Source organism: Ceratosolen solmsi, unplaced genomic scaffold (assembly GCF_000503995.2).
Source record: "Ceratosolen solmsi marchali unplaced genomic scaffold, CerSol_1.0 scaffold10, whole genome shotgun sequence".
NCBI classification, from domain to species: domain Eukaryota; kingdom Metazoa; phylum Arthropoda; class Insecta; order Hymenoptera; family Agaonidae; genus Ceratosolen; species Ceratosolen solmsi.
This window is the reverse complement of record NW_011948412.1, coordinates 22,420,524-22,447,247: the sequence shown is the minus strand read 5'-3', so window position 1 is coordinate 22,447,247 and position 26,724 is coordinate 22,420,524. Positions and strand designations below refer to the sequence as shown.

The 26,724-nt window shown below is 25.3% G+C and overlaps 4 protein-coding genes across 7 annotated transcripts; 2 read left to right on the top strand and 2 right to left on the bottom strand.

Annotated features, from left to right (window-relative positions):
• Positions 1-2,667: 2,667 nt before the first annotated feature.
• LOC105362402 (probable DNA-3-methyladenine glycosylase) lies at positions 2,668-4,510 on the top strand. Its single transcript, XM_011499844.1, has 4 exons — positions 2,668-2,887; positions 2,956-3,159; positions 3,368-3,577; positions 4,107-4,510. Exons 1-4 carry the CDS (start codon positions 2,830-2,832, stop codon positions 4,490-4,492), a joined length of 858 nt encoding a protein of 285 aa, XP_011498146.1. The 5' UTR covers positions 2,668-2,829; the 3' UTR covers positions 4,493-4,510.
• A 4,050-nt stretch (positions 4,511-8,560) lies between these two features.
• On the bottom strand, positions 8,561-21,985 carry dor (vacuolar protein sorting-associated protein 18 dor). 4 transcript variants are annotated; one of them, XM_011499815.1, is made up of 20 exons: positions 21,858-21,985; positions 14,865-14,972; positions 14,615-14,798; positions 14,354-14,514; positions 14,060-14,236; positions 13,709-13,756; positions 13,340-13,529; positions 13,100-13,221; positions 12,777-12,995; positions 12,461-12,577; positions 12,258-12,370; positions 12,087-12,198; positions 11,841-12,023; positions 10,849-11,166; positions 10,250-10,385; positions 9,911-10,135; positions 9,681-9,832; positions 9,506-9,603; positions 9,012-9,362; positions 8,561-8,668 (listed from the first exon to the last, which is right to left on the bottom strand). In XM_011499815.1, the coding sequence occupies exons 2-20, from the start codon at positions 14,943-14,945 to the stop codon at positions 8,605-8,607; spliced, it is 3,051 nt and encodes a 1,016-aa protein (XP_011498117.1). In that variant the 5' UTR covers positions 14,946-14,972; positions 21,858-21,985; the 3' UTR covers positions 8,561-8,604. The 4 variants fall into 4 exon arrangements, with proteins under 4 accessions (XP_011498117.1, XP_011498101.1, XP_011498109.1 ...); XM_011499799.1 differs by lacking the exon at positions 21,858-21,985 and adding an exon at positions 15,831-15,897; XM_011499807.1 differs by lacking the exon at positions 21,858-21,985 and adding an exon at positions 15,350-15,386.
• On the top strand, positions 16,003-19,169 carry Polr3E (RNA polymerase III subunit E). The gene is made up of 8 exons (XM_011499834.1): positions 16,003-16,081; positions 16,482-16,738; positions 16,883-17,070; positions 17,187-17,359; positions 17,455-17,659; positions 18,025-18,227; positions 18,344-18,507; positions 18,667-19,169. Exons 1-8 carry the CDS (start codon positions 16,049-16,051, stop codon positions 18,944-18,946), a joined length of 1,503 nt encoding a protein of 500 aa, XP_011498136.1. The 5' UTR covers positions 16,003-16,048; the 3' UTR covers positions 18,947-19,169.
• A 712-nt stretch (positions 21,986-22,697) lies between the features above and the next one.
• On the bottom strand, positions 22,698-23,299 carry LOC105366084 (sex-specific storage-protein 2-like). The gene is given in 3 exon segments (XM_011504402.1): positions 22,698-22,791; positions 23,002-23,011; positions 23,089-23,299. Coding segments are annotated over 3 exon segments (294 nt in total). The 5' UTR covers positions 23,279-23,299.
• Between the last annotated feature and the right edge of the window lie 3,425 nt (positions 23,300-26,724).

The following is a 26,724-nucleotide window of genomic DNA, read 5'->3' as shown; positions in this document are numbered from 1 at the left end:
AAAAAATTTTTTATACCTTTTGAATGGACTTTTTATTGTGTTTTTTTTATTAATAGGACTAATTAAATATTTCATAAGAATAAAATTAACTTAATATATTTTCATTAAAAGTAATATTTTTATATTATAGGTACGAACAAATATATATATATTTATAGTTTATCGAAGTTCATTCAATATTAGTTCTGTATTTTAACTATAAATTATATACAAAATTATTAAAATCAAAACCACCGATTTTCATTAATTCTTATATTCAACATTTTACAATAAAAATTATTGTTTTAAATATATAAAAGAAATTTTAACAGAATGATTATTTTATTTCATGATTGCTTTATATTAACTTTTAAAATTTTAATAATAGTAGTATTGGTGCTGCTTTAAACATTTATGGTTATTTAACTCTATTGTTCTTACACCGTGCCGTCAAAGATATGGTACTGGATAATATATCTAATACACTCTAACTAAAAAAATCAAAATTATTATGAGAACTAAAGTCAAGTAAATGGTTCGAGCCATTGGCACACCCAGTCAACACACAATTATCTAACGAAATAAGTGCGGGAACTCTTAGAAGGTCTTTTTCCAAAATATTATAATATTTTTAAAAATTACATTCTAAATATTAAAGTAATATAAAAATGAAATTCTAAGAAATCATAACTTATATTTTATCATCTATCCTGTATTTATTAAATATTTAATAGTAATATGGAATTTAAATTAAAAGCTTAAACAAGCTTACCTACAATAAAAACTATTTGCAGGATTCAGTAACATTTTTTATAATGTATATTGATTATTCAAAGCAAACTTATTTAAATTATCCTAGTATATATAGGATAAACATAAAAAAGTAAAACGTCGTAGCAATAAGGTGTCTTTCTTTCAAACTAACATGAACTATGCCACACTTGCATTTCATAAGTAATTTTAAAGATAATAATAATATATCCTAAAATATTAATTTTTATCTTGATATACAAATGATTTTGATAATGAGTGTATTTAATTTTTGACTTTGAAGTAAGCTCGTACATGCAAATGTCCAACGCATGAGTTCACAAGTATAATTAGCTCTGACGATCCTGTTCATCCAATTATATACTTAGTAACTTTATTGACAAGTTGCTTCTGCGGTGGATTCATATTGTCCATGGATGGATGAATTTTGTGTCTTTGCTACTCGCATATGCAGTTATGCTGAACACTAACATAACAGCAATTAAACAACAAAAATAAAACATCTGTCTTGCTGACAATTACAAAACAAGATTCTTTATTTCCTCAAGTATTTCTTATATTGTTAAAAACTCACATTAATGACTACTAGGTAATTCTTATATTGTATAATTGATTGTTCCTTAGTATAAGTTCCAATAAATTTAACATTCTGATAATTTGTTAATTATTATAAACTAAAACATCTAAAATAATGGATGTCTTTATATAAAACAATAAAAAAACAATATGATTATTGGTAATTATTAATCTATTACCAAGGCAATAATATGTCGTTTTGAAAGTAGTTCCTTAATTTAGTCAAGAAGTGCATTTTTTTTATTGTTTTCTTTTGTACAATTATTTAATATATTTTTTATATATTTAATAAGCATATTTTTTAAATATGCTAATATTATCGATTATCCATAAATATTCTGTAAATAGTATGATCGACGAATATGTGTATTTACACTTGCAGAATACTAATTAAAAATACTCCTCCTCGTCAGAGTTTGGTCTACGGAATTTGGAAACAAATTGTTCAATATTATATAACAAATTTACAGCAATGAAGTAATTTAAAATTTGAATACTTGCTGTTATTATTTTATCAATATTCAATAAATAGTGTATTTGTAAAATATTTTACGAATGTCGTTTTTTTTGCAACTGCAATGCATTAAAATTTATATATATTATATCTACTTCAATTTTGTATAAATACTTAATTAAGCCAAAATTAATTATTTAATTTTATAATACAAAGTTATATTCGTTAAAATTTCATGCAACAAATATTTTCAATCATAATTAAATAATACTCAAATAACTAGTATTCTCTAGTTTAGAGAAAAGATTGCAATATACGAAGTATAGATGATTAATACATCTTTACTTATAACTAACCGAAGTAAATCGAATAAGCACTTATTTATATATACATAGTTGCAAGTTGTTTAAATTGATTGAATAGAGGGTTAGGCATATTAATTATTATAAATATATAATACAATTAATATACATATATATAAATAATATAAATGAGTTGAATTTAAATTTGAATATAAATATGAATTAATTAGAACTAATATAAAAATTCAAAGATCATAGATAATACACACATTGAATATAAAGATATAAATATATTATTCATATTTATTTTTTTAGAATTAGTTTTGTCGTTAATTTAAAAGTATTCAATGGAGTTATACTAATTTAAAATAATAATAAACACCATTAAATTATAAATTTCGTTTAATTTTCACGACATCGTATCGCCCAAATATCAACCCAACCAAATCTGTACTTATTTGTATAACCAACCTAACCTAGTTTCCTATCCCTGACAGAATTAAAATTATGAAAAAGTTTTAGAAAAAAACTTAAATATTCAAATTAGGTTTTACAGATAGATTAAATAGAATTTTGTTATACTTAATAAATTAATCAATAATCTTTTGGTAATGAATAAATATGCTACATCCTAAAGGTTAAATGTCAGGTATTATATTAGACATAAAGACAATATTAAGAAATTATTTATTGTCATTTATAGCTTATATAAGTTAGTAGTTCCGTAGAAAACATTTACATAATATCATGAAAGAAGGAAATAACAAATCGACACAAAAATTAAATTTAAAATCTCTTTTAAGCCGTAAGTTATAAATAATGTTCTTTTCAATTTTTTAAACTATAAAAACTTTAGCAATTAAATATTTTTAGCACAAAAAAAAATCACCTACAAACTAATAGCAGAATCAGATGTTAAAAAATCTAAAGGAATCGTTGATTTAAAGTTGATAAAAGCTGATTTGCAACAATTGAAGGACCCTCCTATTACTCCATGGGAAAGAAAAATTTGTGCTAACAGACTTCCATTTTCATTTTATAATGTACCCTGTACAATATTAGCCAAAAATATACTGGGTAAATGTATTTTTATACTTTATATTTAGAGAATATTTATTTGAAGAAAAATTGATTTTACGTCAAATTTAATTATTAAATTAATTGATATTTAAAGTATTATACAAGAGCATGTACAATATAAAAATATTTATTAAGACTAATTGAACAAACATATGTATTTATATATATTTGTGATTATAACACTTTTTAATTGTAAATTTTGTAGGAAAAATTCTTGTTAGAAAACTTGACAATGGAATAATTTTAAAAGGAAAGATTGTAGAAACAGAAAGTTATTTAGGTATTGCAGATAAAGCCTCACATACATATCAAGGGAAAGTAACACCTAGGAATATACCTATGTATATGTTACCTGGGACAATTTATGTATATATTACTTATGGAATGTACCATTGCTTCAATATATCTAGTCAAGGTACTGATCAAATTTATATGTATAATATTATAAAAAATAGAATGTTAAAACAGTAATTCTAATGTATTTTATTTTTGAAGCATAATTATTCAACATTATAATTAATTATAAATATAGACTAATTAAAATAGTCAAGCTATTCATGAATTTAAATATATGGAGCTATTAAAAATATTAGAATCAAATAAATAAAATAAGCAATATAATGTATAATCTAAAAGCATACAATAATGATGAATTTTGGATTAAATGTATAATTATTTGCAATTTTTGTTGTTAAAAAATATATATTAAATGGAACCAAAATTTTTATAAAAATTAACATTCATAAATGAAAAAAAATGTTTAAAAATATTTTGAATTTAATGATGTCTTATAATAGTTTTAGTTCTATAGATGTTATAAACAATATATAGATGTTAATGCAAACATTTTATATGAAATATATACCATTAAATTCTAAAACTAAAATACAAACTATGTGTATAATAATTACTTTTCATAGTGATTAGAAAATTAAAATTTTCAGAAAAAGGAAGTGCAGTACTTATCAGATCTCTAGAACCTTTAGAAGGTATAGCACAGATGAGAGAAAACCGCAATGATAAGGTACATTCAAAATCACCCAAAAAATTATTAAAAGAATTAAAAATACATGATTTATGTAATGGACCATCAAAAATGTGTATATCAATGCAAATTGAGAAAAAGCATAGTAAATATTCAATGTGTGATTGGAATGGACTTTGGATAGAAGATAATGTAATACAGGAGGAAATGAAAATAGTTGAGTGCCCAAGGATTGGAATTAAAAGTGCTGGAGATGAATGGGCACACAAACCTTTAAGATATTATGTGTATGGTCATAAATGCGTAAGTAAAAGGGATAAAATAATAGAGGCTGCTTTATTCTAGATGATGTAATATTTTATTTACTTTTGGTATGATTAGATATATATAATATATTTATGTATATATAATTTACTTAATACATTATTTTAAATCATCTTATATAATCTTATGTTATCTTAAATAATTTTATCTATTTTTTATATTTAAGAATTTAATATATAATATAAAAAAATAAAACATTGTATAAGACAAATGATATTGTAATTTCTTTAATATATTTTTATTGATTTTTATGTGATATTCATTTAGTCATGGAAATCATACAAAATTTTAAAATTCAAATAAAATTGTTTAACTCATATATATAAGGAAAGAGATATATTTTTTATGCAAAATGAGTTAAATGAATTATTAATTATTACATATAATTACTTAATTTATATAAATATTTTACATAAATTATACGATTAGTGTTAATATTTAAAACCATATGTAATTGTTTACTTTTACATTTTAAACAGTAAAAATACGTATTTAATATATAAAAATATAAATTGTAAATTATTCTGAAATAATTTATAGAAAGTTTTAATATTAATATTTCGTAAGCTACAGTGTAAGCATCTTTACTTTTTGAATCTTTGAATGTTATTGGGAACTGTGGCTCTAACACACAGCCTAGAATTGTTTCTCTCATCCTAATGTCTTAGTGCCTTATTTTAGTGTCAACGTACTTGAAACAGTGACGGAAATTTTCATTAATTTCACTTAGACGTATGTCTGCAACTTTCTTTGCGTATCCAAGAAATAATCCCTAGCCTGCATGGTGATTCATAATCAAATCATTGGCCTTGATTGCACCGATGACCAGCAACATACGTTGGATTTCAACATGATTGTGAAAGATCTTAGAGTCGAGCTCTTCTATTTCTCTGTCGCAGCGCATTGTGTATTCACACAGATCTAGTCATCGTCGGGAATGACATCAAGTTTATTGATTCAAAAAAACTACTAACACATTTTAATATTATTTATAAAGAGAAAAATAGAACATACTATTGCAAATAATGTAATATTTACATCATCGCCTACTATTATTAACATAACTAATTTTACTTACTATTACGGATCTTCAAATAATGGTTTTAAGTATGAGTAAAATTGGAGAATAAATCGCACACTCGTCTGTCGTAAATTGAAATTTATAATCTGTACATTCAATTCTCTGTAGGATTTTTTAATAAAATACAAGTATAATACAACATAATACAAACAACGTATGGATTTGTGACAACACTACTGCAAATAAAAGAAAAAAGCGCAAGTGACAAATAGAAAGTATTGAGCGTGAAATGAGTAAATACCAAGTCCAAAATACATATATAATAAAAATGTGTAAATGCAAACTTCCATACGCGTATTCAGAGGATCAAATTTATTATAAAATAATGAGTATAGAGTCGTTGGCACTGAGTATCCGTGACTTCGAATGCATTTTATTAAATAATTTATATAATTTTATTAATGTTGTGCAAGTTTGTCTGATGCTTAAATTTTATTTATTTCTTTTGGCATTTTAATTCATTTATTTTGCATATATCAATTTTTGCACATATAAAAATTTGTACTATAATCACTTTTCATACAAAAAATAATTCAAATTTTATTAATACTAATAAATGTTTTTGCAAATATACCATCGCCATTTAATAAATATTATTGACTAGTAAACTCGACTAGTGATGATATTAATATTATTAACTAGTAACCAACTTCTTCGATTAAAAAAAACAAACATAGAATTATACGATATCATACTAATAATAATTTTATATATTGTATTTTTAAAATCAGAAAGAATATAACCGTTTGTTACTTATAAGTATAATTAATATCATTTTATAAGATTTAATAATAACTATGTAGTACTATAGATTATACCAATTCTATATATGTATTATATTATTTATATGCACTCACATCGAACTATTTTGATAAATTTTATAATTTGTATTATATATTTGATTGTCAATTTTCCGCAATAAATCTAATACAATTTTATATTTAATAGAATAAAACATTAATCATTATATGAAATGCAATAAAAAATTAAAATCTAAATAGACAAATATTTGACATTATATTAAAATAACAATTTATTAATCATGAAGTATAAAACGCCTCATTTGGTCGGGTGAAAAGAAAAATAAAATCCTTCTATTCCATTAATCATCTATTTCAATCATTAATTATCACAAGCATACATCCGTGCATACGTGCACGTATATTGACATAACAAATAAGATACCGAGAAAAGTTCAAACTATTAGTTGTGTATTCACTGAACCAGTTAGAAGGGAGTGTAAAACTACTAAGATATACTGTGACGCGAAAAGTTATATATCAGAGTTAGAAACGAAAATATTATTTTTGGAGATGTATCTCTAAATTCGATGAACAAATCTAAACTAAATAAGAGCAGAAATTTCTCGACTACTAGTTACAATGAAATTACTATTTTTAAAATCATAGTTGAATAGTACATTGGACACAAAATTAATGAAAAACAATTTTAAATGAAAAGCTGAACATATAGTTTCCAATATATATTCAAGAAAATGAATCGATATATTAACATAAATACAATGACTATCGAGGTTCATTAATCGTTAACTCCCCTCTCGCTCCTATACATTTTTTTCCAATAAGTAAAGGATATAACACATGGATATCCTACAATAATACAATTGTAAAAACTAGATTAAATTAAATAAAATATACAATAAAGATTTTAAAAATATGTTCCATTTAAAATTTATTTATAAAAATAATTCATATGAATATGCATATTTTGAATTGTTCTTATTTGTTGGATTGGTAAATTTGGATAATCTTCATAATCTAAATCTTTATGGTAATCTTAAACTTGATTAAGCACACTTAAAAAATAATGATTTAATATGTAATATACATTTGTTAAAAGTCTGTCAAACATTATTCTATTCGATATTTTAAATATGCGAAACGTTTTACCGTCCTCCAAAAACAATACATTATTAAACATTGTCACGATCGATAATTCAGTGGCCTCCGCCAACGCTCTTATATCCGTCAGTCCTTTTGCATTTTTATAACTTACACATACGTAAGTATCTTAATATTCCTTAATAATACGATCAATTAAAAGTGATCATGACGTACAACAAACTCTACTGATCAGACTGTAAAGAAGTATGGTGCTATGTAGCTGCCCTAAAATTTTTTTCCTTTGTATCGTTAAAAAAACCAATAATATTTTTAAGCATTGTATTGCTTTTGATATTATTTTCTTAAATCAACAGACAAATATAGCATTATAACAGATATATAACAAAATAGCACTATAACAGACAATATAGCACTTCCTACATCCTGGAGCTCACAATTTAAACCGTGCTAGCCCAAATAATTTCAGTACAACATATTTAGGTATTACTTATTTGTAATCGATTTATTATTCCAGTCCTTATTTAAAATTCTACCTCTCACTCTCCCCATCTTGTCAATTTCAAATGAATATATACTACCTTTTGTTGACAAATAAGAATTATAAAGATAATTATGTAATGGACCATCTAAGCTCAGTTAGCCTTGATATTAAAAAACAATATAGTAAATATTCTATGTATTCATGGAGAGGAATGTGGCTAGAAGAAGATTGTAATGAAGATGAATCCAAAATAGTTCAGTGCCCAAGAATAGGAAACGATTGTGCAAGTTGAGTATAGGCCAACAAACCATTAAGATCTTATATTTTAGATAATCAATCCGTTAACAAAAGAGATAAATAAATCTTAATGTTCCATTTATTATATATTTTAAATCTATTTTGAAAATTATTGGAAATAGTACAACAAATTATTTGTAACAATTATTTTATTTAATTCATAAACTTTTTGATTATATTAATGATTTTTTCTTTTTTAAAAACTGCAAAAAGATTTTAAGTTATTTAATATAATTTTTATTTAAAATATATAAATGCATATAATACTATCACAAAAATGAATATATTCTTGATAAATATGACATATATTATTTACTATAGTTAGATATTTAATTCTTTTTTTACATTAGTATTTACAATAATTAATTTCAAGTTTATTATTAATATACTTAATAAATATTCCATATCTTTATGCCCATTCTTTCATAACCCTTTCATAGTCCTCTTCTTCTATAAATGGCTTGTCAATTGAGCTAGATAACAATGAAAATTTTATTATATTTTAATTAAAAATTGATCAAAATTTAATTTAATATTTACTAATTTAATAATTTTAATCACTTAATTCATTATTGTAACATTGCCACTCTAAACTCATTATTGGTCAATCGATTATAGATATACTTTAAATGTGCAAAAAAAATTCAAATTAATGTTGTAATACAGTTGTATTACATCAGCCACGCACGAACGTGGTATAATAACTTCTAACAATCAGCTCATTTTTGCAACATTCAAAGAAAAAAAAAAAATAAAAAAAAAAAAAAAAAAAAAAAAAAAAGGATGGATAGATAGTAACAAGGAAAAAGCACTCACTCGATCATCAAATCCCCGCAGTAGAGACACTCCGAAGCCACCAGCTCATCAATGTCTGCCTTAATTTGCTCCTTGGTAGATAGAGATGCCGAGGTTCCACTGTCGGCGCTGATCGTATGCTGCTGCTGGTTGCTAATACCCGCCAGCTCGTCGGGACGCCCAGAGATCAGAGTCAGCTGGTGCTGGAGATCGGCAAGCTGCGTCTGGCTCTCGATCGATAGCATCGGTGTTAGTGCCGCGACGAGGCAGTCACTATGGAAGCGATGACTACATGGAAACACGTAAAATGGACGCAACAATAATTGAGTCCCGCAAGTATTACATGTGTCTTTTGCATGGACGAAAGTACAGCTGAAACAATTAATTAATTTAAAAGTTAAATTATTAAGCTTTCTCCAATTTTTTTGTCGTATAAATTTATTAGCAGATTATTTTAACAGTAGACTTAAAATGAAATTTATTCTTTAATAATAACTTTCACAATACATCATTACCGTGTACGAAAAGCTTGAATATCTTTGCGTATAGTTTCTGCGGCTTTTGTAGCCTCTTGCATTTCCTCTTTGAGATCTTGAATGTGTCGATTGTATTCCTATAAATATAATGATTGATGTCTATTATAGATCAAATTTACAATGAAAATTGCAGTTGTTACAAACAATGTATTACTTGTAAAGAATTGCAAATGGCCTCCTTGAAATGATCAATAGTAACAAAATCAGAAAAGAATGGCAATATGTCTTCGATCCGAACTAGATCACACTGCTGAAGAAACTCCATTGCTTGCTCTATGTCGTTTTTCTCTCGTACGACATGCTCGGCTGAAAAGCAATATTCCTACAATTACGATTTTCTTTTCGCCAAACAAAAATACAATGTAATTCTAAATGCTCGTTTACCTATTTTGAGCCACAATTTTTTTCTCAATTCATCATTACCATGGTGCGAAGGTATAGAAGCGATTTGCTTAGCTAAATCTACACTGACACTCAAAGCAAGATCAACAGCAGTTGACCAAAGACCCAAAAGTGCTGAAAGCTGTACACATGCTTCGGTCAAATTTGCTTCTTGGCAGAGCCGAAGAGCGTAATGAACATCATAATGAACCATACTTATGTCTTGGCCTGTAGAGTAAAATATTATAATGGATGCATAAAATTATTTTCAGAGACTAAAACATTATTTTAACAAATCATTTATGGTATATCTGTACAAAATAAAATTAATTATAAATTTACCTTGAGAACTAATGTATCGCATCACTTCATCTTTTTTATATCGTGCATAAAGAGAAAGTAAAAAGTTATGAATCGCTTGTTCTTGGCAACTTTGTTCATAGATACAATGTTCCAAGTATCTAATTATTTCTTTTGCCTGAAATGTTAAAAATAGATAATTATGTATTGGCATTAAAACGCATAAATTATCTTGTACAATATAGATGTAAAATACGTATAGATATTATCTTGTGCAATATAGATGTAAAAAAACATTTACTTCAATTTATTACCTACAATTACTAAGTAAAATTAATATTTTCATTATATAATTCGAATAATTTAACAAATAACAATTATAAATGATTCACAGATCTTCACAAAAAATCATATTCTAAAATTATAATAAAAAATTAATTTTTATTTTTCAATTTTTTCTGAGTATAAATAATAAACATCTAGATGAGCGCTTTATTTACACTAATTGAAAATTGTATTCTTAATATTAGTTTATTCTTTTAAATGAGGAATTTAGGAATATTATTTAAAGAATATAGATAATATTGATCAAAGAATTCTCATTTTTTTTTTTTTTTTTTTAGTAAGTTTGGTTGCCTTACATGCTTTTCATCACATTTACAAGATACCAATGCCGGTAAAAGCTTTGAAGGCTTTAGAGAGGAACCTTGAGATATTAAAGCTGCAATTGTCTGTTTTGGTAACTCTTGAAGAAGAATTCCAGAAAATTGGTAAAATAATTCTTTATTCCCTTGACTTTTAAGCACCTCAAGAGCTTCAAGATTGTTATTTTTATATAAATGTTGTCGTATTACTTCCTCGTAATTTCTATTCATAATTGTCAATCGTAATAGATTATCTTTATCTCCATGACTAGCCATAATATTACAGATAGTGCTACGATTCTTTCGAACACATTCCTGTAGAAAATATAAAAGTAATGTAGTTATAATCATTGAATAATATTGAATAATAATTGTTATGATCATATAACAATACAATAGTTTTTAACATAATGTTAATAAATTACATTTATACATAAAAAATTTTATTTATAATCATAGACCACAATTTCATAGAATTAAAGCATTAAATAATAATGTATTAAATTAATTTAAAAAAAAAAGAAGATATTTATTTATTTTTATCATATATAATATATAATTTTATAAAATTATATAAAATTCAATTTTGCAAATATAGAAAAACATTTAATCATAATAAAATATATTTTTTGTGATTATTTTTCAATTTAGCATATACATCGCCGATTCTTTATTCTGATCCGAAAACTTCACATCAACTAGAATAAAAAGAAGGGAAGAAGAATAGAAATAAATGCTTGATAAACGAATTAGAAACACATCATACCGGTACATATCTATTACTTCTCAAAAAACAACGAATAAAATCAACCTGTCTTTTCTATTCCAATTCCATTCCTCAAAAATCAGGTAAATCCATCATTTCAAAAAGACAAATATCAAACTTTACACCATTTATTTCTCTCAACTATTTATTTTCAACATTATATGTAAAGAACAATATTGAAATGTTTTTTCATCTATTTATTTTCATATTTCATAATTTTTACCTCGACTTTATCAGTGGCTAGAAAACTATCGAATTCCTTTTGAAGTTTAATGTATCTAGAATTTTGTAAATACGCTGTATCCATACTACGGAAACTTCCCATTTGATTCATAAAAAGTTCCACAACCCAGATTACAATCATTGTAATTTGTGTTTTATCTTGTGTTTTTAAGCCCTCAAGTTTCTACAATATTTTAGAAAATAATTAATATAAAAATATAAAACATTCTATAAATTAAATAACTACCTTTTTTAGAAACGTTTTCAAAGCTTCTATTTCATTTTCCTGTAAAAATTTTAAAGAAATTTCTTCAAATGACGAATGAGTATCAGCATATATAAGTGCACTTCTTTCATATCTAGAATAAAATATGTAATAATTTAAAATTTAATTTTCTACCTAAATTTTAATACATACTCTTTATTTTGGAATAACATTTCAGCTTGTTTCACAAGTACTTGATCTATATGAGCAGGATTATCTTTACAATAATGTTTTGCAAGTTCAAATTCTCCTTTTTCAATATAAACCTTAAATTAAATTTATGTTATACAACATTTTCTATTTTCTGTCCTTTCGTACAGTTATATTCATTCATTATATTTAAAAAGTAGAAATACCTGCCACACATTACGATCTTCTTTAGTTACTTTGTATTTGAAAACTGCTCGTTCACTAAATGCCCAAATCGATCCCGTTATAGGATCTTTTGTAATATTTATTAATTTACCAAAAGCCTAGAAAAGTAAATTTAAATAAATATTTTTATAATATATATATATAAGGTAATACATAAGGTAATGTATAATTTAGATATTGTAAAATTATTATATATTTCAAAAATTTATCTTCAATGATAAAATTATTTCTTATGAAAAATTGTTTGAATTGAAAATTTTACCATAAATTGTGAGTTCAAATATTCTTTAACCTTACATCATTATAAATGTCTTCAAAAATAAGTTCTTGATTGAGTAAGGAGACTCCTTTTACATGATCACTGTATAAAAGAAGAACATGAAATTCAGTCAAAACAAATGACAGTGGGGCGATACTTTTCTTTCTTGACATATTACTGCTTAAAAGACTTGTTTCAGGACATGGCAACATCTGTTGATTTATTAGTATATTTTCAGAATCCGCCTTTGGATCCACCTTAATGAAATAAATAAACATTGATAACTACATAATAAGCTTTTAATTTGTAAAAATGTAAACTGATTTATTTTAAAATAAAATTATCAATTTATAAATTTTACCTGAGAAAATAAAATACCACTTTCTGTCAACCAACTAAAGGTTTTTGGAAAATCTTGTGGTGATGAGTAGTAGAATTGCATTTTTGAATATGGTAATGAATTTTCCAACTGATTAAAACGTTCTATGAATTGTATATAATATTTATTAGATCATGAATTATAAAGTAAACTTGACACGTTTTCTTATAATTTAACACAATTGTATAGTACATCAGTATTATTGTATTTAAATTTTTTTACCTTTAATGTTTAAATATTTATTAAATACTTGTTGGAAAAGTGGTTTCTCTTCATGATTTGTTACAGTTCCAATATATTGATAAATACGAATAAGAGTTGTTAATATAATAATATATTTGTCAGTGTGTGGTATCCTTCGAAACTCTATATCAGTAATTGGAGGCTTGCTATCCTTTCCAATATCAAAAACCTAACAAATAAATATTTCAGTGTAAAATTGCATATCCTCCAATATACGAGAACATAAATAATCTTTGTCATATATTAAAAAAATCGAAACTAACAAAGCATTTTGTAATAAATAATGTTTCAAATAAATATTAAATGACATAAATGAAATACAATATACATTTATAAACAGAAACTTACCAGTCCTTCCAACTCTTTGTTAACATAAAGAGGTAAATAATTTGGAAGCTAGGGAATACAAAAAATATTCTATGGAAAAACAGTAGTTGAACTTTTTAATTATAAAAATTATTTAATATTTCACAAATAATAAATATTTTCATATAACTTTAATTTAATAACTTTAAATTAAACTTTAAGAATATTTAAGGACAAATAACATTGATTGAGCTTAACAGTTCAGAAAATTTATCCTTTATATTACTTTCGTCTTTATTAAAAATTTTGTTATACACATACTTAGCTAAATTAATATATATAAATTTTTTAATATAACTACATGTATATATAGAATATTTATATAAATTATACCTGTCTCCAATACTGTTCTATACTTGTTGTAAATATTTTGTCACCATCCAAACCAATTTCAGTTTCAAAAATAAGACCCTTCGACGTTCCAAGTAAAATTGGACCAGAAGTTGTTTCTGATATATTTGTGTAATTCCATCCAACTGCTGTAATTTCATGATTACGAAATTTAGAAGCCTGAGAATCAAATTTAAATAAAGTAAATTAACGTATGCTTTAACATTTTCTTTTTAATCTGTAAGAATATTCATTCCTGTTAATTTAAAAGTATCAAAATTAAATAAGTTTTTAAACCTGTTTTAATTTTGTTGATTTTCTGTGTAAATAGAAAGTTTCTGCTGGTGAACTACTATCATCTTGTTTTGGTACAGTTGACATCAACAAATGTTGACCCAAAGGATCAAGAAACATACCGGTCAACCTCAAATTCCCAATATATTTTGTAATATCAATTTCTAAAATTTCAAAATTTTTAATCATATAATATATATATATATATATATATAATTTTTATAAATATTTATAATACATGATGTAATAAATGTTAATGTTGACCTTCAGGCTTATCAGGATGCTTCATATCAATCCTAAGTAAAACATTGTTAGCCATGGCAATAACAATGAAATTATTACTGACACAGATACGTAAAATTTTGTCGGATGGCATAAAATTAACTTTTTGTTTAATAAATATTGGAATTTCATCTTGAAGTTTCATTTGTATAAAGCCTGTGCTGCTCTATAAACAAATTACAATTAATCATTAAATAAATTAAAAGTATAATAGACATATCGTGTGGCTTACGATATCATGACAAATTGGCGGTGGCACAGTTTGCTTGGATCTTTGAGAAGCTTGCTCGAATTGGTCGAATACAGAAGTCATTTTGAATATGTTGATAATTGATAAAACCTTTAAAATTTATAATTCAAATTATTATTTTTATTTTACAGATATGTGACAAAATATAATAGTTTAATTAAAAGACATGTGATCATGTAAAACAGATTATTAAACAATGAACCTGGGCTGAAATATTTTCAATTCATTTATAAAGTTACAATGACAAACTAATTCCAATGACTTTTTTGCAACAAAAACCAAATTTTCATCCAGCTATGATTCAAATTTAAATTTGAACTATTGTCATGATATTTATAAATAAATAAATAAAGTTCATATATTTATAAATAATAACATAGTCACAGCACAGGGTAATACTTATTTGATATTTCTAAAATATTCGTTTATATTTATATATTTATAAATTTGACATTTCCCAAACTAACCTATTTCTATTTAATTATCATAATTTTTTAATCAAAATCAATTAATATACTTTTATCTGTCACGCATAAAAATTATCAGTACATTTAATTTCAATCATTTTAAAAGCAATTCAATCCTTTAAATTAAATAATATTAGAAAACATACAAAATCAAAGTGATGCCCATACGAACAATAATATCAACATCAATGCTAAATCTTTTTCCTTGTCGATTGTCAACCACGACAGCACTAATTATGTAAATCAGAAGTCACATATGCTTCAAAGCTATTTTGTAATTATTATCTGTTCTATCGATATAACAAATATATAAAAATTTAAGATCTTGTACGAAAAAAATTTAATTGTTTCTGTCTCTTAGATCTTTCACTTTCAGTTAAATCAATTGAGAATTACTTAGTATAGGTATTTGTATTTACAATACAATAACCTAAAAGATCACATTAAACTTTAAAATAAATAAATAGCTTTTTATCTTAACTATGAATATATCTAATCAGTCTTGAAGATGAATATTGAAGATTGATTTCTTCTTTCATTGAAATTATAATTATAGAAATGGCAGAAGAATTGGTTATTGTTACATAGTCATTGTTGTAGCAGAAATTTCGATAAAACTATATGCGTAGGTAGAAGAGCTTTCCCGAAAGAAATAGATTTTTTATTATAAAACAAACAATAGCATCAAATTTTTAAGCAATGGAGAATAGCATTGATCCAGTAATCAAAGAGGTAAAATTTTTAGTTTATAACTAAATATATCCGTTTTTCATGAAGGCTAGAAAACTGATATTCATCGTTTAAATTTTAGGTTAAAATGAAACTACAATTAAATGTTAATTTTAATTTTTACTAGTATAATAATTTTATTTACAAGTTTCTATTAATTAATGTATAACGTATCATAATAAGATCATTTGTGTGTTTAACTGATATTATTGTAAGGTTGTTATTTAGATTAGGCCTATAACAACTATTTATAATTATAAACTTTTTTCATTGATAATTTGATTTAAAAATATATTGAATTATGGAACAATTTATTTCCAATTTTATTAAATTTATACATATTAATTTTAATAAAATCAAATAATTCAAATAATTAATTTAATTCTGTCTTTCTGTATTTAAGATTCCAGTATTTTTATCAACAAAGCTTGCTGATAAGCTGTTTATATTTCAATATCCAATGAAAGCAGCTCATGAAGGGTATGATAATGCAACCTTTACTAAGACTGCAATAAAGCCAGAAAACCAAGAAGTTGTAATTGAAGTTCAAATTAATACACAAGATTCTCACTATAATGTTAATAAAGGGCAAGCAATTGCTGCTCATGCTGAAATGTCTTCAAAGCGAGATCAAGAAGAAGATGAAAGAATTTTTGATAGGTTTAGTTTGATATATTCTTTTACAAATTTTTTTAAATCATGTTTTTAATAGTTTGATGTATATTTTTACAAATTTTATAAAGCATGTTTTATTCTTAAATCTCAATAGTGAATTAAAAAATTCATTTTATAAACAATATATAGCCACACAATGGATAAAATAATTATGCAATCATCAAGGGCCTTACCAAACTGTGATAATTATGCTATTGGAGTTTTTCAAGATGGTGAATTACATATAACTCCTCTGAAGGGAATTGTACAAATGCGTCCTGAATTTAATTATCTGGATAAAATTGAAAAACGAGGAAAGGATGAAGGAAAAAATACTGGTGATGATAAAATTTCTTTTATATTTATAAATGTTACTGTTGATTTAATTTTTATTATACATCAATTTAATTTGGCAGCTAATATTCAATTTATTAAATATATTAAATTCTAATAGATACCGAAGAAGAAGATGAGCCTGCAAAACAAGTAAATGTAACATTTGCAAGACAAGTTCCAGATTTCATTAAGAAAATGAGGGAACAGTCGTTTCAGACACATGCAAAAAAATGTTTAGAAGAGCAATGGATATCATGTCAGTATAAGCCAGCAACAAGTTCTCTATCTGAGGTTTATTAATTTAATCAAAACTTATTAATAATTTTTGTGGTCAAAAGAACCCTTTAGTCTACAGAATATATGAATAAATAATTTTTAATTTTCAGTTAACTCGAATGGAAATGTTCTGTAGTACCAATGATGAGTCAGCAAATAATTTAAATTTATCAACAAAACAGTATTTGGATTTACTCGCTCCTCCGCTCAAGGAAGAACAATTTTCAAAAGCTAATATTCCCAGTCATACAACATCCCTCAGTTATATTCGCACTTTACCATTACTTGACCAAGTCAGAATATTGATGAAAGATGGTAAATTTGATTCTATAAGTTTTATATATAAAATATATTATTTTTAGTGTAAAAATATTAAAATATTCTGCTTAAGTAGCAATGCTATTTATTTTAACATTTAAGCTTATCTTGCATTTTTAAGAAGATACATAAATATGTTAAAATATTTTTAACTATATCGATTAATCTTTTATAATAAAAAAGTGGATATTTCATTAAAAAATAATATGGAATACAATTGAATTTGATTGCAACAATACAAACTAAATTTGAAGTTATACTGATATTATAATTTATAAAAGTATTAAAATTTAGAAATATTAACATAAATCAATCATTATAAATGCGCATAATTCGATGAATAAAAGAAGCTTTATTTTCAGCAAAGGTTATGTCTTTTGCACAATTGCGAACAATTTTGTCCACCGAACATGAGACAACTGCTATTCTTAAATACTTACAACAAGTAGCAGTGCTTGTTCAGGGAAATTGGGTAGTAAATAGCGAACTTATATATCCAAAGGATACAATGTCTGCTCACAGTGGTATCCCTGCCGAGCTTATGTGTAGAGCTAGAGATTATGTTGTATGTAAATCATTGTATTTAGCTATATTCATATTTCACATATTCATTACTTAAAGATAGAATATGCTACTTGACAAAACGATTGTTACTTCAAAGATTGTAATACTCTTTTTTAGCTATTATCATTCACTGAACATGAATTTGTCGATAGAAGAGCAGTCTCTTCTATTGTCAAATTACCAGCTGAAGAAATAAGGGAAATTTTTACTAATATAGCAAAACACCAACCAAAGAAAGGTTGGCGTTTAATAGTCAATCCCAGTAAAGAATTTTCTGAACGGTAAATCATTACTTAATACAATAATAAGCATAACTAGTTTAATTAAATATAAATAATTATCCTTGTATAATAATAAAACGATCTATTTCAAAATCAGCAAGAAGCTATAAATAACCAAATTCTCACATATTATGCTTATTATTTTCCATGAACCATTAGATATCCTGAAATATCACAGCGTCAGGAGATATTTTGGGAGGCGAAACGCAAACACTTGCGTGAGGCGATGGAAGCACAAAACCAAGCTCCTCAGCGGCAGAGGCGAAAATCCAATCGCGAATCCATAGGTTCGGAGAACGAAGAGCGCAACATTGGTCGCGGCATTTCTGGTCGGAAATTAATGAGAGATTCTTCCGTCTCCGATAATGATAGCGCTCCCGAGAACATCAAGCAAAAGAAAATCAATCGAAATAGAAAAACATCCGAAACCTCCGTATGATAAAAAATTTGCTTAGATAAATGGAAGGAATCTTGGAAGTGAGTAATCTAGAAATTAGATCATGTGTATTATACTTTTATTTTTTCTTTGCCTATTTGTACATTAGGTGAATGATACATTCCCAATGGAAAAAATATATGGCAGTCTTAGTCTTAATTGTGAATTCATTTGAAATTTATTTTCATTTCAAATAGGAACAAACAGATATTTAAAATTCAATATAGATTCGATAAAGTATAATTGAAAGAATAAATATATTTTTATGTGTTAATATTATTATTTTATTTATATAAATTAGACGGAAAATTCAAAGTACATTATAAATTGTACCATTACTAAATTACACTTCTAATAATTATTTCTTACTATATTCAGTTATTAATTCAAATAATTAAATTTATATACAAGTTAATGATATATATAATAAATTTTAGATTAATTTCAATTATGGATTTATTCATTAAAATAGAATATAATAATAAATATGAATGTTCAATAATAAACATTTTTCTTTTTTAATTGACTTTCATTTCTTTTACAAAAGATACGATTTTAAGATTTGATGTAATAATTTACATTCGGTACAAGAAAAAATATATATCATGTTAATAAAATGTAATTTCCATTAATATTTTCATAAGTTACGAACCCAACTTCTTGACATTCAACCCTACGAAAGTCAGTTCTTAATTCTAAACTTCTTTCTAAATTTTATCAGGAATTATTATTTTAATCTCAACAAAGTCCTCTTTGAAGATTTTTATTATGCTGTGATAAACCATTAAACTTTATAGATTATTTCAACACTAATTATAATTTTTCTTATAGAACTATTTGTATAAATTATAAATTATGTATTTGAATACAAGTTGGAGATATTGGTAAATTTCGATAATGGATACTTTCTTCAAACTTGAAATAAAAACCACAATAAACGTGAGACTTTTTCATTATTAAATATAACTAAAATGAAAGTCTACTAATGCTGCCAATCTACTGTTAAGCAATTATAAATTTACAATAATACAGATACGAAAAGCTTTTTTAGAAAATAATTAAAATTTATAATTGTAATATAATTAATGCCTAGGTACTCATAATTCATTTATATATCATTTACCATTTTTATGTTTTAATTGTAATAAGGACATTGCACTTGCATTTACTTGTATAAATGTTTAATTTGCGGAATTTTTAAAACAATACATTACACACATTTATTTATATGCCCTATTGTTCGATAATTTTTCATTTCTAGTAAAATTCTCAGTTTTTGTTCTCTTCACTAACAATATATTAATACTTGATTAATAAATTATAAGCCTCAATAATTCTAATAATATTATTTAATTATAACGATTGCTTAATACTAAATATTCTAATATTGTAAATAAAAATGTCGATAAAAAATCATACATAAATTTATTGATTTGTATGCTGTTAAATTTTAAATTAATTTAACAGATATTTATGATCTGAATTATACATTAAATGATTTAAAATTTACATTTATTTCTTCTTTATAAGTAAATTATAATATTTAGAAAGCTTATTAACTTTGTTTTTATTCGTCCATAGAATTGAAAATATACGTATCATAAGTTTTCTATGAATATGCAAGCATATTCTAATAGCACGTTTGATTTTTTTTTTAATATATATAAAATAAGTATCATATATATTATATACGTGTTAAATTTTTTTATAATCATTAACTAAAATTTTTATATAAAATGTAACAAATTTATATTAATGCTAAGTCGATTCATAAAAATATTGTAATACATGTAAATGAATAAAAATTTGTACACATATGTCAATGTATTTCATTATTATTTTGGAAAATCCATGAAGACAATGTCGCGTGAGATACATAAACTTGTTATTGCACAATAAGGTTTACTTTATTTTACTCAATCGTATAAATAAGACATTTATAATATATCAAGATACATTGTGTTTTTTTAGCGATAAAATTATATAATTGAATTCAAAATTACTGTTCAGATAACCAATTGACTGTACGTCCCCAATTTGTACGAACCGGAAAAAAGAAAACTCGGGTATGCTCATGCGCCTGTTCGATTGAATTCAATTAATCAACATAGAAAGTAGCATCCACGTGGTATACTTATACGTCTTGAAACATAATGTTGCGCAATGTACTAACATTCGCCAGCGGCCTATCAAGGAGGAAACTTATGGCGCGCCCATAGGTGAAGAGCTCCGTCTAATTTAGCGGATCTAGGCAAACAAAAACCCGCAGTCCAAAGCCAGACTTGGTGTCTCGCGGTAGCATTCGTGGTTCGTATACCAAACCATCATCGGACGCTTTCAGCACCCTGCCCAAGACGCGTAGGTAATGGTCGCCGGATAGCGAGTTCGATTGCCATACACCGAGTCCACGTCACTGCGCTCGAGTTTATTGCTGCCTTTGAGCGTAAAACGTTGAATTATTGGCCGCTTAATTTATTCGGAAAATTATTAAAATCAAATAGTTAGTATTTTCTTATTTTGAATGTTACAACATAATATTTAACAATGAGACACTAACTCTATAAATATAAGATTGAGGAACGTTATTATATATAGTTTATAATAGATATTATAAACTGCTTAAAATAAATAATTAAAAATGGCTGCATTAATTAAATATTAAAAAGAAATCAATTAATGCGTTAATCAATATATTTTTCAAAGGCGTATAATATTTATAATGAAAATTTACAAATGGTATTGTAAATTATTTATACGTAAAACAGTATATAAGATCATATACAACGCAGTCTTTAAAATTTAGTAATCACAGACTCTAATCTATTATCGGTATTATCGTTTAAAGTGCTTTTATTAAAAGACTAATGTAAATTGAGAACTAGATAATTATCCATAGCTACATATAATTACTTACAATTTACGACCCAGTGATCAAGCTCGTAAAAATCACTGAAACTGTCGGTAAACTCGAGCCCGTTTACGTAGACGTCATGCCTGGGTCCCAGATGGCCTTAGTCGTGATTTCACTGCTCACGCCGATTTGGTAAGCGAAAGACTTATAATTTAATCGTAGCTAATATGATTTCATCGTAGTGCCTTGACAATCGGCATCTGCGAATCCTGATCATGATTACCGTCTAATCGAAGTACCCGCGGATGATTGAGGATGGATTGAAAGACATCTAGGAACATAATGAGCTTACCTACATTCACGTAGTCAATACGCACATTCGGAAAATCCAAGTCCTCTGACATATAAGCTGGCAAGTTCTTCTTAAATCTGATCGAATGTATAATAATATTTATAGTGGAACGCCCATGAATTGAGAGCATTTTACTTTAAAAATATTTTGAATATTTAGATTTTTATTTTGTTTTAATGGAAAGGTTTTGCAGTATATAGCGATTAGAAATATTACGTTGAAACGACAAATAAAATATTATTTTAACTACTTTATATATTGCGTTATTTCATTTATGAGAGAAAACACTTTTAATAAGTTATTTTATTTTAAAAAATAGAGTAAATAACTCACACGCCACTTTTGTTCATCAAATTAAATTTCATTAATTATTATCTTATAAAATAAAAATAATAAATATCCTTTATGCTCAAATTATTTTTCAAACAATTACAAGAAGATTTTCAGGGCTCTCAAGATTTGAGACTCGTAGTGATTTATTTCCTAAATTAAGTTTTTTGAAAAAATTGGTGCAGTCATGAAACTCAAACGCTTCTATCCGAAACGTTCACTTATACGACAACGATGACACCCTTTATTAGTTTTGTAAGTATGCTACTTAAATTTTGAATAAATTAAATTAAACGTAAACGCTTAGAATAGCTACTGAAATTAGTTAATTATATATGAGTTAGAATCAAGCCTTACTTATAATCTTAGGAAAATTTACAAATTAAATTCAAAATATTATACTACCTATGCGCATATGTAAAGAAGAATGCATTATAATAAAATATATGCTAATAAAAATGAATAAACAATGTTGCTTTAAAATTTTGTATATTCGTTTAGAGAAGTATCTAGTGTAATACGAACATTTTATTAGCTTTTATTAGTTAATGATTTTAAAGTGTATATACATGAAATTCGTTCATTAAAGCTGAGAACCTTGGCTCTAGGTACTTGTACTTGTAAATGGGCACGTGGGCTTTGGTCTCCTTAATCGACCTCTGAATCGACTGGGATAGTAGCCAGTAACGATCGGTTGCTGCCAATCAATATCCTTGATTTCATCAAGGCCGTGTGACAGCCTTTCGAGCTTATACCTGTTCAGTAATATCTTATGCATATGGTAGTAAAGCTCGCCCCGCATGCTATTCTACATTTTGTGATAATTGACGCTTATCCAGAAGGGAAAGCTACATGTAAACTGGAAATAAAACTCGTTGAGACCAATGTCCTCGCGGAAGTAGCTCAACTTGTGCTCATCGTCCTGAATTTGCGATGGGAATGAATCCGTATAATTTGCATCGATTATATATTCCCCGCTGCCACCTGTGCGTGATAAATACAAAACGGTAAATAAAGAAAATTGAGAAAAGAAAAATACTCTAAAGTAAAACTAGAATTTATATTCTTTGGCTTGCATTTTATCTTATCAATAATATTATTTTTGTTTTTAATGCCATTTGAATAATAAATATTAACACTAAAAAGATGCATGACAACTATGTTGAAATAATTTTTTGTATAGATGAATGAAGGGTGAAATAATTATTATTTATCTTAATTGATAAAACATTAACAAAGTATATCGACCATATAATAGTAATATTTTAAAGAATAATTCAAGAAATTACTGGTAACCTCTCTGGTCTTGATGCGATAAGTTTGTATTATGATATCCTTATTGAAGAAATAATGCGGAAAAATCTCAGAGGTTGGGTAGTTGTATGTACCTAGTGTCGGATCTATGGGTGACGGCTACGGCAAACGCGCGAAGCCTCGTGATCTCGTTGACGATAAGACTCAACCACGTGGGCATAGTCGCAAATTCTTTGAAGTTCTTGGCAGTGCAGAAGACATTGGCGAGGATACGGACCTCGCCAACGTCCTCCTCATGTAACAGGGAAGTACACTTGGCCACGTGGCAGCAAGCCATCTTTCAATTGAGCCGCGAAATCTTTTGCATAATTCTGAGGATTTTCAAATGAAGTTTGGAAGTCTTTTAGCCCAGCTTATTAAATAATACGCATTTATTGATAAATATAAAAAAATATTCATTGATACACTAAATAGCAAAAATATATTATTCAATTTCTATATTAAAGATTTCAAACAATAATTACTTCATTTTAAAGTACGTTTTAATAAAATTGAAATTATATTAATTTATTAAATAAAAAAATTATGAAAAATTAAATTTTAAATATTATATTAAATATCAATTATTCCTAAATGTATTGATCGCATAATGAATGTGTTTTGGATAAACTATAAATAATTGTTGTATTTTGTATTGCCTACGACTTCCCTATAAGTACTGACATACGTTATTTATATAGTATCACTAATAAACCTAAAAATTTTCAGTGAATTATTTCTTCTTTTATTACAATTACTTGTCAAATTTCTTATAATTATATACCAAATAAATGTATTTAAATTGAATTAATAAATTGCAATAATAATTTAGTCAGTTAACCATATTAGTACTTAAACAGTATCATTTTATTTAAACTTTCGCTAGATATATTACAATAAAACTAAGTGATTGCTCATTAAAAGTATAAAATTTATATTAGATTCTCGAATACTCGGCAACGAGAGCATTTATAATAGATTTATAAGGCATTTTTGCAGTGTCACCTTGAATTTTCTTAGCAATGGTAAACAGCACTGATTTGTTACGGATAACTCTACTGATTTATTTATTGACTTTTATATTTACATTTGAGTAATACATTATTTAACGAAATAAATTTTTACAAGATTGCAATTTTTACAATACATTTTCTGCTTTAATTAAGTTTCATACATCATGAGCCATATAAATTAGATCTGACTTTAAATAAAGAAATAAAATTTCTTATCATATAACGTTTCTTTTTGAATTATAAGCGAATTCGTTTTATCGTCATATACAAATTCTAATTTAAAGTATATTAACCTGTTAACTCAAGTAAATTTTTTATTTCTCACAAAAGAATTTAAATAAAACAAATTTTTTATTCATATAATTGCATTCATGAAATAATTTGATATTGTTAAGTGTATTTTATATCTTTGAAAATCATTGAATTAAAAATGTGTTCTTAAAAAGTTGCATTTATGAATTGATATCATTTATAAAATATAAGTAAACACCACCGTAAATATAGGAATGAAAATTATATTCCTTTAGTATGTCTCCTTTGATACATGATGATACTTTCAAAACAAATTATTAAAATAAATTTACTAACAAGCTTAGTTTATTGATAATTTCCGCTGTCATGCAATTCAAATTTTTAAAATTTCAATTCACTTTGTTGACATCTTCGATTCTATAATTTTTCACTCTTTCAAAAACCACAGAATAATTTTTCGACATAACCTTTGTGTTCCATAATAATTGAAAAACTAATTCTTGTTTTCGTAAAAAATCCTCACCCTTTAGTTTTATTCGCAAAGACTGCGTAAAATATATAAATATTAATAAAATAAATATATTTATTAATATCAGCCACATTTCTAAATAATAAAAACAACAATGGTAGAATAAATTATTAAAGAAACTTATTATATAATAACCTATAGTTTCGACTTTTCAAGCTTGTGAGAAGCAAAAATTTCAAATATTATTGGGCAAATGCTTATATATCAATTACAGAAAGTTATTATCTAAATTTATCTGTGAACTTTTGACCTCGAAAAAGTGAAACTTATTTTAAAAATATAAAAATTCACCATACTTATATGAAAAATTTTATCAACTTGTAGTTATGTATTAATAGATTTTTCCGTTATATTAAAATGTAAAAATATGTGCAGTAATTCAGTAATAATAAAATTTATAATGTAAAAAAAGTAATTATTATATCGATATAACAAGAATATTTTCTATGATGTTATACTAAAGATTATAAAATTATTTAAGAACATTAACTGAAGTTAAATTATTAACTAACTATTTTGAAGAATTTATTTCATAATTTGTACGTAGTCTATAAACTTCATATTTTAAGGTCAATAATTGAATGTAGTAAGGTCAAGAACATTTATAACTAACTGCGTATAATTTAAAGCATAGGATTTTTATAATAAAAATAATTTTTTAATAGTTACAAATAAGCAACTTCTCAAGTACAAATGCCATATGAAATATAGCTAAATTAATATAATATAATTATATGGCATTATATTAATATAATATAATATAATATAATTAAAATAATAATTCTTGTTCTTATTCCACATGTCATGTCAGTTAATAAATAGTCGATTATTACAGATACAATTTTTTATTCTTTTATTTTTATGAATTTGAAGTTTTTATACTAATAACGAAGTTTCTAAATAGCAATCTATTTACACTTTGATTGATTTATATTAGTCTATTTGCAATTTAAATGTATCGATATTCAAGAAATGTTCCATTCATTATATCACGAAAACAAAATTAAATAAAGATGCTAATCAGATAATTTGGATTAAATTAATAACTGAAGTATGTTTCATTCATTTTTCAAACATAATAAAGTTTCGATGAATTTATGTTTTTTAAATTTCGACTTATTTCTGTTTTTATTTTTAAAAAAAATACAACGAATTTCATTT

Coding starts and splice junctions, on each gene's coding strand:
- LOC105362402 (XM_011499844.1), top strand. CDS start 2,830: ATGAAAGAAGGAAATAACAAATCGACACAAAAATTAAATTTAAAATCT. Junction 2,888..2,955: donor TTTAAAATCTCTTTTAAGCC/GTAAGTTATAAA, acceptor AAATATTTTTAG/CACAAAAAAAAATCACCTAC. Junction 3,578..4,106: donor CTTCAATATATCTAGTCAAG/GTACTGATCAAA, acceptor TAAAATTTTCAG/AAAAAGGAAGTGCAGTACTT.
- dor (XM_011499815.1), bottom strand. CDS start 14,945: ATGACTTCTGTATTCGACCAATTCGAGCAAGCTTCTCAAAGATCCAAG. Junction 14,515..14,614: donor GCATCCTGATAAGCCTGAAG/GTCAACATTAAC, acceptor TTGAAATTTTAG/AAATTGATATTACAAAATAT. Junction 13,530..13,708: donor ACAAAGAGTTGGAAGGACTG/GTAAGTTTCTGT, acceptor TTTATTTGTTAG/GTTTTTGATATTGGAAAGGA.
- Polr3E (XM_011499834.1), top strand. CDS start 16,049: ATGGAGAATAGCATTGATCCAGTAATCAAAGAG. Junction 16,082..16,481: donor TTGATCCAGTAATCAAAGAG/GTAAAATTTTTA, acceptor TCTGTATTTAAG/ATTCCAGTATTTTTATCAAC. Junction 17,660..18,024: donor CAGAATATTGATGAAAGATG/GTAAATTTGATT, acceptor CTTTATTTTCAG/CAAAGGTTATGTCTTTTGCA.